Source organism: Sceloporus undulatus, chromosome 6 (genome assembly GCF_019175285.1).
Source record: "Sceloporus undulatus isolate JIND9_A2432 ecotype Alabama chromosome 6, SceUnd_v1.1, whole genome shotgun sequence".
Classification (NCBI taxonomy): Eukaryota; Metazoa; Chordata; class Lepidosauria; order Squamata; family Phrynosomatidae; genus Sceloporus; species Sceloporus undulatus.
Window position 1 is genome coordinate 160104038 of NC_056527.1, and position 14698 is coordinate 160118735.

The 14698-nt window shown below is 38.2% G+C and overlaps 1 protein-coding gene across 3 annotated transcripts in view; it reads left to right on the plus strand.

Moving 5' to 3' along the window:
* Positions 1 to 14698, plus strand: part of SPPL2A (signal peptide peptidase like 2A) — a 37994-nt gene that overhangs the window by 6183 nt on the left and 17113 nt on the right. For all 3 annotated transcript variants that reach the window (XM_042472677.1, XM_042472678.1, XM_042472679.1), the window contains exons 2-8: positions 348 to 467; positions 1083 to 1262; positions 3362 to 3445; positions 5665 to 5807; positions 7419 to 7567; positions 9692 to 9788; positions 13943 to 14044. In XM_042472677.1, the coding sequence (XP_042328611.1) occupies positions 348 to 467; positions 1083 to 1262; positions 3362 to 3445; positions 5665 to 5807; positions 7419 to 7567; positions 9692 to 9788; positions 13943 to 14044 (875 nt within the window). The remainder of the gene's footprint in view (positions 1 to 347; positions 468 to 1082; positions 1263 to 3361; positions 3446 to 5664; positions 5808 to 7418; positions 7568 to 9691; positions 9789 to 13942; positions 14045 to 14698) is intronic.

Here is a 14698-nt window from a genome sequence, read left to right on the forward strand (position 1 = left end):
TTGAGAAAACCCTATGACAGGTTGACATATGTTGGGAGGTGACTTGAAGGCATGAAAGCAACAACGAAGTTTCAAATAAACCTAAATTTGTGCAAGATTCATTAATGTTGTTAGTACTCTATTGTTTTTATTCTGTCTCTGATACTCATTTGAAAGCAAACTTGGTTTCCCAGTAATGAATAAAGTTATGTAAGCAGCGATATGTTGGGAGAATGCCTGGTGTCTTTGGCTGAACTTAACACCCTTTTGAAATGGAACTGTTATTTAAGTCCTATGCAAAAATGCTTCATTCATGGTTTAAACAGTGTTCAATGGGGGGCAAAACAACACTTTTTTTTAATTTATAGGTAAGTGCCCAAGAAGGAGTCTTGCATGCAGTTTTGAATGATGATCCTCGATTTACAAGGGACTACTGTATATATTACAACAGGAATTGGACATCCCTTCCTAGTACTTTAAATAACATTGTAAGTAATTATACTCTTACATTTCCTGAAATTTCATTTGATAAATTTCATATAGGAAAATATTGACTGGTATCCTATCCGAACTATCTAGTCTCCACTAGAGTAGACTGTTGGTTGAGTGGTGAATCAGCACATAGGTAAATCCCATTGATTTAGTGGGTCTAATATAATTTATGTCATTGTGTCAGAAGTGTTCAATTTCCCATGAATGTATTCTAACTTGTAAAATTTTACCAGAATAAGATATGCTTGTGCTAGAAAAAAACTTTAATAAAGTTAGATCCACACAGTGGAGTGAAATGAATGGGGTAGAATAAATCTAGAAATGGTTTTAGACTGTGATTGGTATATCACAGTTGTGAACTACTTAAATTCCTTTTGAACAGAATTAACACTGCGGGGGAAATGCTGGGTTAGGGTTCTATTTGCTAGAGATTTTAAGCATGATTCTTAGGCTATATTTTCTTCGATGCTAGGTTTTTCGATTCATATTGAAAAATCAGAAATTTCATTTTTTCTTGTTCCAACAATTTAAAGTAACCGTTAAACTATATTGCTGAGGGATTTTTGCACTTGGACTTTTTAAATATTACAGAGCTGTTTTTTGTCTTTTAGACATATACAACACTGGATATTTTGACCCCCAAATTACTTTGCAGTCAGTCTGAAGTTATCTATGACATCACGGATAAAGCAGTTGTAGTAATGCGGGGAAACTGCACTTTTCTGGAAAAGGCAGAAATAGCTCAACGTCTGGGTGCTAAAATTCTTCTGATTGCCAGTGAAACTGAACTGGTAAGTTCTAATATGCATAACGTATGTGGTACCAATAGTATGCTACAATATTTACCTACAGTTTTATTTGTGGGAAATGTTCCTTTTTTTAAAAGCACTTTGCCCTCCCATTCTTCACCCAATAATATTTCCTCAGGAGCATATGGAGGATCTGTAATTAATGTGGTGATCCCTGCCTGCTCTTACACTTAGAGAATAAAAGATGGAATGTAAAAGGAAAAGGAATGAGGAGGAAAGAGGAAAGTAAGAAGACATGAGCCATAATGTTCTAAAATTCTTATAATGGCCAGCTTCAGTGAAAACAGTTCAGAAAGAGAAGCCAAAATGGTCTTGATGTATCAGCAGAACCAATGGAGAGGCCCTGTGGTTTCATCTCTTTCTTTGCTGCAGTTGTACAAAAGAAGGCAACTAAGGAGTTGAGATTCAACTCACTACTGTTATTTAATACATTTTGATCTTTAAAGCGGTGTTATCCTTCAGCACATTTATTACATAACCAAGAAGACTTTGTTAAATGACACTAATTTTATATGGCTGCTTACCATGCTCAAATAAATTTGTGTAGCAAAACTTTTCTTTAGTTTATTTAACCTTTCTTTCATCCTGGGGTTTCCTAGCAATAATGAAACCCACACCTGCATAGCTTATGTAAGGTTGTTACATTGTATACCTTCAGACCATCTTTCAGATCAAATATTTTCCTGGTTCCTAAATCAGTATCTTGGATGATGAAACGGAAGGCATGCTTAACAAATTTGGAGATGACACCAAGTTTAGTGGGATAATTTATACCCCAGAGGACAAGATTAATATTTAAAATCAAGACCAAAGTGAACAGCAGATGCAGTCCTGGACTGCATCAACTGGAATATATTGTCGAAACAGGAGGAAGTAATACAGTGGGCCATCAGTATCTACTGAGGTTTGGTTCCAGGATCCCCCCAAAATCTATGGATGATTAAGTTCCATTAAATACGAAAATATGTGGATGCTCAAGTCCCATTAAATACCGGAGCTTGAGCATCCGCTTTATATAAAATGGCAAAATCAAGGTTTCCTTTTGGAATTTTTACATTTTAAAAATATTTTCAAACCATGCATGCTTGAAATCCATGAATAAAAAAAATCCATGGATATAGAGGGCTAACTGTAGTACTATTCTGTTGTATCTTGAGCTTCTACAATTTAATAAGGACATTGATAAACTGGAAATAGTTCTGGATACCACCATTTAAGAAGGATATTAATAGGCAGGAATATGTTCAGGAGAGAGTGATCAAGACAGTAAAATGCTGCCTGGAATCACAAATAAAAGGTGTTACTTCTTTCCTTTGTTCGTTTCTGTTTTATTTTGTCCCTTTTTGAAAACTGCCCTGCTTCATGACACAGAGAAAATTCATTTTATTATAGAATTATTTGATAGCAAACCAGGAAGCTGTGATTAAGTAAAAATTAAAAGCAGAAGTTACTTTTCTTTACACAGGAGTAAAAGAGAAAGTGAAAAAGGAGAGACTTGTAGAAGCCTGAGGCTCAGTGTGACACATGCTAGAACTGTGTGTTGTACAGGAAATGTACTTTTAAAGCCTGACAACTGTTCTATTTGAAGTTCATTTGGCTTTTCAGATAAATATATATGTTGCATAAGAACATTGCATACTTTTTAGCTTTGTTAAACAAATAAACAAAAATAGATTCTGCCTCAGTAGATCTAAGTGGAATATTTTTTTCTATAAAATCCATTGGCAAAAGCCCAGTCAAGGAAACCAGAATACAGCAATTTTTAAAATCAGGAGGTGACACTTGGACTACATCTTATGAGGAATGTGTGATCAATGACATGTGTCTCCTCCATTTTGTTCCTTGGTAACATGTAATTAAAAAAAAAAAACTATGATGTAATACCATCATGTTAGCGTCATACTTTTCATCAGTTACTAGTTACCAGAGAGACATATGGAGAGGGACAGAGTTGGCACAACTTCATGTCTCTTTGTAAAGAATACTTTGGACCTGACAGAGTTTGTATGTGCGTGGTGGGGCTTCTTTACATATTTAGAAAGTTCAATAAAGCAGTTTTATTATGTGTTTCCATTTTCTAGACTATTCCATATGGTAACAAGTCACAAAGTCTCACCATCCCAGTTGCACTTATACGTAATGAGGATATAATTGATTTGAAACAGGTAAGTAATCTTTGGCTCCCCCCTTTGTGTTTTTTTGTTTGTTTGTTTGTTTTGTTTTGTTTTTTTACAGCTCAGCTTTTGCAGGGGTTAGGGGTGCAAGGTCCCTGTGAAAGTGGAAGAGCTGAAAATACAGGATGCAGTTTTTTTTAATAGGAGAACCCCCCTCTAGGGATTTCTAGGTTCTCTTGCATGATTCCATGGTCAGCTTCCAAACAGCTCATTTCCCTAATGTTGCAGCATCCATCACTTGCTCCTATAGGCAGGAAAAATACAAAAAGGTTTCTGGTTTCCACATGGAAGGAGCAACCCCATTTGGCAAATCAATCTTGTTCCTGTCATCCTAGTGAGACCTGTTTGTAATTCTTTCTCTTCTCTTCAGAGCCACCAGATTCAAGCCGCAGCACATCGCTTCAGTCCCTGGCTTCCCTTTTCCTCATTTTACTCTCAAGCCTTACTGCCTCTGTTTAAAAAACAAACAAACCCTCTTTCCTTCCCTCCCTTTCATTTTCATTTCCCACCTCTTCTCCACTTCTGGAAACAGAAACCAGGGATAGCAAAGGGAAACCTCCAAGATAGCAAAGGACCTATTGGACGGGGAAGTGAGGGTGCAAGCAGGGGAAGGGTATCCCATCTGCATTGCTGCAGCACCCCATTGCCACCACCCAGCCCATCTTAATCAGCCTTTGGCTAGTTGCTCAGGCTGTGTTTGGGACAAGGACAAGAAAAAGTTCTTGCTCTTGGGAAGGAGAAGGGAAGATAGCACTCAGCCTTCACCCCCAAGAGCCAACATGGTGCTGGCAGAGGTCACCAAAAAACAGCAGGCATGATGCCTCTTCTCCAGTAGAGGACAGACTGGGAGAGTTCACACATATATAGCATGTGACTCAAGGCCATCTAGTGAGCTTTTTTTTAAAAAAATAATTGAATGAGCATTACAGTATAATTCTACCCTGTCCTAATGTAACACTTGCTGATACAGTGATAATGGAGAGGGTTCAGGTGACAGGCCCGCCATTAACACAAGCAGGTGGCTATGCTGGAGTTGAAATGACAATTTTTATAGAGAGCCTAGGTGCAACATACAACATGGACCCAAATGTTAGATAACTTGCCTGTTGATACTCCAACCTATTTTCTGCAGAAAATAATAATAATAGTCGTACTTTACTTTTACCCCACCTCTCTGTTCAGAATCAAGGTGATTTACAGTACAATCCATACAGTATACAATAATCCCAATTATTCCCTCTCTCCCCTAAAACATCAATTAAACATAGTTACATATTAAAATAATGCATTAAAATAATCAGAGGTAGACAAACGAGGTTACAGGGTATCCTAGAGTGATGTTTGATATAATAAGTGGCCTAAAATCCATAGGATGATAGTAACCAGGATTCACTGGAGCAGAAGCCACTGTGTGTTTCTCACTGCCACCTCGTAGCTGGGTAGTGGTGATAGGTTCCCAGGCTAGGCCTGCCCACAAAGCCTTAACCCCAAGATCTTGAAAGGAGACCCCCAAAGTTGAGAAATGGGTTTGCAAGTCTCACTTCCACCCCTAGTGCCCTAATTGTCACATCAGAATTTTTGATGCACAAATACATTCACATGTCAAAATTAGCAGCCATTGCAGTGTAACTATGCTGGATTCTGCATATACCGCTAAAGCTAAGGAAGGGAGGGTGAGGAAACTGCTGTAGAAAGACTGGCCTGTGCCTCAGCTAGGGGGGATTTATATGCTCGCCAGGTAAACTGGAGTGGAAATTTCCATGTCTACAGTTGTGCAAGAGTGCCCAGCCAGCTTGGCCATTCCTATTGTTCTCAGGAAGCCCATGCTGGGTGTTGGCTTGATATAAGGAAGACTCACCACCAAATAATAGATTATGGCAAAGGTGAGCTCTGGATAAATCAGGAATCTGTGCTTTAAGCTGTACTGCTCTCTCTGTTTTTCTTTTCAGGCTGGTTCTTGTTCAAAAGGTACCTGTGTGCCTGGGGATGTACTTACAAGGCTGTGTTACTGATACAGTAGTATTTTTGAGAATCATAGACCAGTAATGAAATGTAAAGATTTTCTTCCTTGTTCAGAAAATTGGTATGAGTTTTTCTAAGTATATTACTTTCCAGGGACATGGTGGCAGTGTCCAGCATTCTGGTTGGAAAGGTGGGAATTTTCTGCTATTTGACTAGACATTTCTAACTGATACATTTATCATTTGCAGACTCTTTGGAACTTTGGAGAAAATGTTAATGTGACACTATATTCACCACCTGTACCAATATTCGACTTCAGTATGGTAATCCTCTTTGCAATTGCAGTGTTCTGTGTGACACTGGGAGGCTACTGGAGTGGAATGGCAGAGCTGTAAGTTTTCACTTTACTTTAAATTCCTCTTACAGATATAATTACATACATCTTCAGATCTGTTTTACATTCGGCCCTCCATGACTTGAAAATATTCAAAGAAAGTATAAATTCCAAATAGCAAACTTTAATTTTCCATATTATATAAGGGACACCATTTTGTTATGTCATTATATTTAATGGGACTTGAGCATCCACAGATTTTGTTATCTATGGGGGAATGTTGTAACCAAGCCCCAGCGGATAATAAGGATCCACTGTATTTAAAAGTTTTTTTGCAGCCCATTTTTACTACTTCAGTACATTCAACAGCAATATATGTCTGCTCAGAAAAAAAGGACAGAGAAACAGGTGACCCAAGCTGAAGGTTGGGAAGGTGCAGCTGCCATCTTTTTGTGTAGCTTTTTCTTTGTATATGAACCAAATGTAGTCAGTATCCAGCCTTGATTAACTAACCCATGCGTTGGGATCCAGTGAGAGATCAGAGATTTTCTCGATGTACCATTTCTCTTGCTGCAGAGCTGTCCTTAGTTGGTGTGGAAGAGATTCTCAGGTTTGCTGCTGGAAACATCCAGGTACTTAATGCTAGGAGATTTCAGCAGTTATGCCTGGCATTCTTGTCAGGTATATTTCAGGACTTTATAGCAACCTTGGGATTTAGTGATCAGACAGAGGAACTTTGCAAGGTGGAATAATCAAGTAGGTTTTATGTAGGTATTTAAAATCGACATGTTCCATAATGTCCCTTACTTGTATGTAACTGGTCAGGCTTTTTCACATTATGGAATCCAACATCCTCTTCTACTCCTATGGCTAAGGTATTGACTTCGTGTTTTATGAAGGATTCCCATTGTTTCCCATGTGCTATGCTGGCAGCTGCATTCTTCAGCTAATACAGTATTTGTTGGTTCATTTACTGACTGATTCAAATTCAGTTACTGGGTAATCTTTACCAAGTAGTTAAGAGTGGCTAGAAAAGTGCTCATCCAGTTTTGTATATTTGGATGTGCGATAATAAACATTTGTAAGATTTTGGCATTGCACAATTACACAATTCAAGGCAAAATAAATAAAAAATTATTAGGCGTAAGAATTTAAATACTTCCTGGCTCTTTCAGCATATCTTCCCCTACACAAATACTTCTTGAGTTGTGCTTGTGGAAGAATACCCATAAAATCATGAAGCTTGGGAAAACACAAATTTTCTAGGAAATCCTGATAATGGATTATTCCTGAAAATAACATTTGATTGTTTCAGTTTTGATAATATTTTCCAGATATTGTGCCAAAAGTGGTCCCATGAAGAAAACATTATACAATAACCTTCATTCCAATTATCAGTTATTAATTTTTGAGACCATAAATAGTCCTGCATAAAATATGCCATACTTCTGAGTACATATTGATAGAAGTGCATTGAAACATCAGCTTGAACAAGATGCTAAGATTTATGTCTTTGTTGTGTTCATCTCTATCATGCATAAACAAGGAACAAAAAAGTCAAGTTTAAGCAGTTACCAAATTTTGTGGATCCCAGTAGTTTTGCAGATACTTGAAAAAGCTGTAAATGTAGTTGTACTGGTTTCTGACTGCTTTTATTTATCCTCACAGTGAGAAGCTGAAGGCGCTCTCAGCCTCTGGAACCCATGATTCATCAAACGATGAAGAAAATGTTACTTTAACTCCTTTGACAGTTGTTTTGTTTGTTGTCATTTGTTGTGTTACACTAGTCCTGATGTACTTCTTCTACAAATGGCTAGGTAAGACTCTTGGAACCCTTTTGCATCTATTGCTGTTACGCCAGGTGTCACCCTTCCTATATCTGTGCATTTAATTTTTACTACTCAAGAGTAGTAGTCCTACATTTCTACCTGTTGAAATTCTTTTTGTTAGTTTTGGCCCAACTTTCTAATCTATTAAGGTCATTTTGAATTCTGATCCTGCCCTCTGGGGTATTAGCTACCTTTCCTAATTTAATGTCATCTATAAATTTCATAAACATGCCCTCTATTCCATCATCAGAGTCATTGATAAAGATGTTTAATAGTGCTGAGCCCAGGAAAGAACCATGTGGCAACCCACTAGTCACTTCTCTCGGAAAGGAGGAGAAACCATTGGTTGGCACTTCCTGGGTTTGATTGGTCAAGCAGTTACAAATGTACCTAACAGTAGCATTATCTAGCTCACATTTTACTTGTTTGTTCGGAAGAGTATCATGAGGAACCTTGTCTAAGCCATACTGAAATCAAAATATGCTACATCAGTTGTCCCCAAACTGTGCTCTTTAAGAGATTTTGGACTTCAGCTCCTAGAATCCCAGACCATTGGCCAACATGGCTGAAGCTTCTGGGAGCTAAAGTCCAAAATTTCATAAAGGGCACAGTTTGAGGACCACTGCACTACATCCACAGCATTATTCTCTTCATCTACCAAGTTTGTGATGCTGTCAAAGAAGAGATTGGATTAGATTAGCATGACTTGTTTTTGAGAAACCCATATTGATTTTTATTAAAACAACTAGAGTATATGTGGGAAGTCTTTTTTTCCTATATTTTTTTTTCTTTAAATAGAAAGAGGGGGGATGGGATTGAAACTTTAATGATTATGTATTTAGATGTCTATATATATGTTGTTTGGTTTGCTTTTTTATATTGTGTTGGTGTATGTGTTTATGTATTTACAGTACCATATATACTCAACAATAAGTCGACCTCATGTATAAATCGAGGGCAGGTTTTGGGGTCTAAATTATGTATTTTGATATGACCTGTGGATAAGTTGAGCGTAAGACATAGGGTCATGTAATAAAGGATCTAAAGGATGAAGCAAAGGAAAATGATGCCAAACAACTTACAAAATTGCAGGAGACATAACTGTTTGTATTCAAACTGAAGGTTGGAGGGATGAAAGAGTAGTGGCAGCTCAGTCCATCCAGGTTAGATTATACTCTTGCGTTTCACCAGGGGATGGTTTCTATTTTTATGAGAATTAAAGTTAACCTATTTACATTGATCTGTGAATAAGTCGACCCAGATTTTTGGGGTCAATTTTTGACTAAAATTTCTAGACATATACATGAGTATATATAGTAATTAGCTATTTAATCAAATAAATATATTTTATCATAACAAAAGTACGTGACTAATGCCACCTTCATTAAGTAAGGTCATGTTGTCAAATGGGATTTAGAACTGGATTGAATGGAAGAGGATTGGCACATGAGAGGAAAGTGCCTGAGTGAGCCTAAAGGCCCTGCAAACTTAGGGGCTGTACAGACTGCCTCTGTCTTTGCCAGATTGAGGCCGCGGTAACTGTACACCATGGTCCCGATCTGGCCTTTTTGCATTGCAAAAAGAGCCGCAAAAAGCACCTCCTTTTTGTAACGTGAAAAAGGCGCCATAGCAGCCACCACTGTAGCTTTATGGCGCGCCTTTGGTGCTGCTTCATCTGGATGTAGTGTCAGGAGTGCCGTGATGCCGTCCGCCATGTGGTGTGGCATGTTGCTGTGGGAGCAGAGTCAGGGCCTGCATCATACAGATGCCATGCCCCCACTCCGCTCCCATGCCGGCCTTAATGGCTGGTCTGTACAGCCCCTTACCCAAGTAACTATTTCACTGTGCTGCTGTTACACTGTAAGTTAGCTTTATGTCTGAAAAATAGTATATTTCTTTAGTAAAATGCATAAATGCAGTGGTGGCTACAGACCCAGAGTTGATAATTAGAAATTGGAACTCTTATATTAATTAATATGCTTAGAATCAGAGTGGTTTGTGAAATATCTGTCTTGGCTAAATATTGCTTTTCTTCACTGAATTATGTGTGATATGTTTTGGATATCCTAGGTCTTAACAGCTAATTTCTTTTTATTTTCCTTTTATGTCTAGTGTATTTTGTCATTGCTATTTTTTGCGTGGCATCTGCAATGAGCCTATACAACTGCCTTTCAGCCCTAATTAGAAAAATACCTTATGGACGCTGCAAGTATGGTTAATTTTTCCATGTTATTACTTTTAAAATAGCTTTGTTACTCATGAAAATGATAGTATTTTGTTGGATTTTTGCTTCAGAAATTAAATGTTTTTCTGTGGTGCTAAACAGTATCTTCTTATTTTACTACATTTATTTTGTATTAGTTTTCCCTTGAATTACAAGATAGCCATCTTAAAGGTTATTTTATGGAATGGAAAGAACATGAAAAAAATGGATTTTCTCTCCTCTATGCTATGATGTGCTAAATATTTAAATGTATTACATGAAGGAGAGCTATCTTGTTTGATTTCATCTTTTCTCCTCCTCATTCTTTCTATAAGCACCTTTTAGTAAATTTTCCGATGTCATTTCCCTCTTTCAGTGCCAGACAGAAGCTTGCATCGTGCCCAATAAACTAATTAAAACCCCCATACATTTTCTGTTACTCTTAAAATCTCCCAGGCAAGAATGAATCATCTTTGACAGCCATTGCATTGCTTAATGGTGTTATGAAATGTGGGGATTGTTCTATTCCATTGGATGGGGACTTGTAAGCAAAGCATTGTAGTTCAGTAGAAGAGTGCATGCCGTGGGCTAAATCCAAGTGTAGTTCAACCTCAAATACACCTTTGAAATTAATAGAATGCATTGGTCATGACAAGGCCTGTTGATTTTACTGGGTATTTTCTAGGTAGGATTAATGTTGGGTTTAAATTTTTATACTGAGAAGGTCTTGATTCAGACCATGACATTTAAAGGTAAACTAAGGCCCCATCTGCACAGGACAAAAGGTCAGTGTTCATTCTGGCCTAGTGTCATCCTGCGTGGACACTGCATACAATTAACCCTGGGCTGGGATTGGGCAGACTGGATGTGGATTGAGTTAACCTGGTCCAAACCATGCCCAAAAGGCCCTTAATCCAGTCTAAAAAGAGCTGCTGTTTGCAGTGGAATTTCTGTAAAATATGGCCATGACAGTGCCACATGCCCTTTACCTTTTGCCATTGTTGCATCCTCTCTGAATGTTCCCTCTGTGACCTGTGACATTGAAAGGGGGCACCTGGCCATGTGGGTGTAGCCAGGGACCCCATTTCCATTCTTATAGCCTGTTGTGGTGGTCTTCAGAGAGGATGTGACGGCAGTGACAGATAAGGGGCACACAGTTGTGGCACATCCACAGCACAGTGCTGGTGAGTGGGTGGATAAACACCCACCCATTGCCACCCAGCCTAGCGACTGACCTAAGGCAGGATACCACATGCTTGACCCATGCTATCCTGCTCATCTGCTTAGGCCCTAAAGCTCAAAATATAATACAATTGAGAATTCTTGCAATTACAGCGAGCCCTTTCTATACGCAGGGGATCCATTCTAGGACACATATGGCAAAAAATGCAGGATCTCAAGTACCATTGATTCCTAAGGACACACGCGCCGTTTTAACTCCCTGGGGTTGCCATGCAGAGAAATTTAAATCCACATATGGCAAGGCCGCTTATGGCACGGATGCACTGTACAATTAAATTCCATAAATTCTTGTCATGACTACATATTGACTGCAACAGTAGTTCTCAAATGTTCAAGAACTCGTCTAAATCAAAAAGTATAACTTAGAAATGAGAGCCAGTGTGGTGTAGTGGTTTGACAGCTGGACTGTGACTCTGAAGAGCAGGGTTCAAATCTCTCCCCACCGACGAAAAACCACTAGGAGACCTTGGGCAAGTCACACTCTCTCAGCCTCAGGCGATGGCAATGACAACCCCCTGCTGAGAAACTTGCCAGTACAGTAAAATCCTGTGATAGGATTGTCTTAGGGTTGTCATAAATCAGAAATGATTTGAAGATACAACACACATGTATACACACACCTTTGCAACATAGGAAATTGCCTTATACTGACATAGATCACTGGTCTGTCTAGTAAAGTATTGTAAATCCTAACTGGTTACAGCTCTAGAATTCCATCACTGCCTGGAGAAACTAGAGATTGAACATTGTCAGGTCTACTTTGATCTCTGAGCTACCAGTCTGATTAATATTAAGCCTAGCCTGAAAAAGCTGGCCTAATGTATTTTGAATATAATGGCTCATTATGTACACCTGACAATGTTTAGAATAAATAATATAGTGTAATTGTGTAATAATATAGTGTAATCAAAAATCAAGAGTAAATATGAAGAGGAAAACAAAAAGAGTCATCGAACAAAAATATAATTTAAAAAATCCCAACAGGATTTACTCACAAAGAAAGAAACAGATCTGCGCTATTAAGCATCATCAACCACGAACCAGAAGAAGTATGGGCAGAAGCCAAGGACATAATTAAAGAAGAATGCAGAAATACACTTTTGACAGCCAAAAAGAAAGAGAAGAAACAGTGGATGACAGATGAAACATTTTAAGGAGTAAAAGAAAGAAGAGAGCCAAAAGTAAAGGAAGATAGGAATAAAGCCAGAATTGTGAATGCAGCAGTACAATGACTGGTGTGCAAGGATAAATAGAATTATTATTTTTAAAAAATGCAAAGAGATAAATGACAATAAAAAAGGAAGAACAAGAGACCTCTTCCACAGCATCTGAGAATTTAAAAGGAAATTCAGACTAAGGGCTAGGATGCTATATGACCAGAAAAAGAACATTCTGCAATTTCAAGAAAAATAGTGCAATACACTGAAGAGTTATATAAATGAGAGGAAAACATGTATGACCTATGGAATGAGGAACCATACAAAGATGAACCCTAAATTCTAGAAAGTGAGGTGGGTGCTGCAATAAGAGAAATTGGGAAGAATAAATCACCAGGAACAAATTATATTTCAATTGAATTGCTACAAGCCACACTAAAATATGCTAACAAATATGAAAAACAAAATGATGGCCAACAGACTGGAAGAGATCAATATATATCCTCTGTTCTGTTAGAACAGAATGTGGAGAAAAAGAATGGCTCCCATCAGCAAAGGAGTCGGGCAAGGCCACATCCCCTCACCCTACCTGTTCAACTTGTAGGAAGAAAACATCATGCAAAGAGCAGGCCTAGACTCGGAAAAAGGAGGAGTAAACATAGGAAGAATAAATATCAACAATCTGATATGTGGATGATACCATACTACTATCGGAAAACATCACAGACTTGGAACACTTACTAAGGAAGGTCAAAGAAGAAAGTGAAAAGGCAGGCTTAATACTGAACATAAATAAAACAAAAATAATGAACACAGATATATAAAAATTCAATCAGGAAATTGAAATAGTTAAAGAACTCCCCTACCTTGGATCAAACAGTGATCACAATGGAGACTGGAGTCAGGAAATCAGAAGAAGACTGGGAATGGGAAGAGCAGCTATGAAAGAACTAGACAAGATCACAAAGAGCAAAGATATACATCTGAACACTAAAGTAAGAATTGTCCAAGCTATGGTATTCCCTATTACTATTGTATTTCCCATTACCCCATTGGCGTGAGCAGGATGGTGAAGAAGACAGATAAGAGGAAAACCAACTCAATTGAGATGTGGTGCTGGGGAAGACTGTTGACGATATTGTGGACAACCAAGAGGACAATCAAATGTGTCCTTGAGCTGATGAAGCCAGAAATATCCCTGGAAGCCAAGATGATCAAATTGAGGTTGTTGTACTTTGCCCACATCATGAGAAAGCATGATTCATTGGGAAAGACAATAATGGTAGGAAAGGTAGAAGGCAGTAAAATGAGAAAGACCACATGCCAGATAGACTCAATCAGGGATGTCACAGACATGAAATAACAAGAGCTGAGTAGATCAGTGGAGGACAGGGGGCCTTGGAGATGTCTCAGGGTTGCTATGCGTTGGGGACAGCTTGAGTGCCGTTAACAACAAAAATGGTGTAAGACTCAAAATTATTATACAGTGTTACCGTGTAGAATTAAGGATTTAAGGGAGTATACATATGTACAAACTAATCACTTTAGTTGTTCAGATATTTTAATAGCTTGGCATGAGCTTTTGGCTGTCACAGTCTGCTGCAGATGCATAGGTAAAACTGGAGACTTTGAATCTAAAACAGTGTTCTTTTTAGCAAGTGTTCTTTTTCCTTAAAATGCCCTTAGAAGTCTTTATAATATGCATTGAAACCATGGTTCTCACTCAGTTTTCAAATATTTATTTTACACCTTTATTTCTAGATTTCCATGTTTCAACAAATTCCTTGAAGTGCGACTCTTATTTCTTGCTGCATTTTGCATAGCATTTGCAGTTGTTTGGGCTGTGTTTCGAAATGAAAATCAGTAAGTGAAGGATTCAAAATTTCTTTCCTTTAAAATATGGCAGTCCAGATAATTCAGTGAGATAGTTTATTTGTTATGTTCCTGTTTGATAGGCACCTGGGAACTCTGTGTCTACTGCATTGAATTCCATGATAGAAGGAAGGTGGCATATATCCATGTACTGAATCAGGTTGACAACCTGAGATTATCCAGATGTTTAAAACAATTTTCATAATCCCTGACAAGTGGCTATAGTGGTAGTGCTTGAAGCTCAACACTTCAGAATGTCTTCTGTATAAATAAATCAATAAGCAAAACATGTACTTCCCCCTGCTTTCTATTACACACTTATTGTTTTTCGTTTTGCCTTTCTAAATACTGCTCCCAAAGGTCAAGGGCTGCTGTGGTGTCGTATTCCAGTTCAACAGTCCATTTCCTTCCGTATTAGTTGTACTAGAACTCCTCATCATTAGCTATCATGGATGGTGTGATAGAAGTTGTAGTTGCCAAGGGGAATTGGGTTGGGGAAGATTGGACTGGACACTTTCTACAGAATGAGTCTGTGTGATTCCCAGTCTTAAAGTGCAATCTTATATGTGCTTTTCAAGCAGAAGCTCCCAATATGTTCAATGGGGTTGATTCCTAAGTGTGTTCAGTCTGAATCCTATTGTTAGT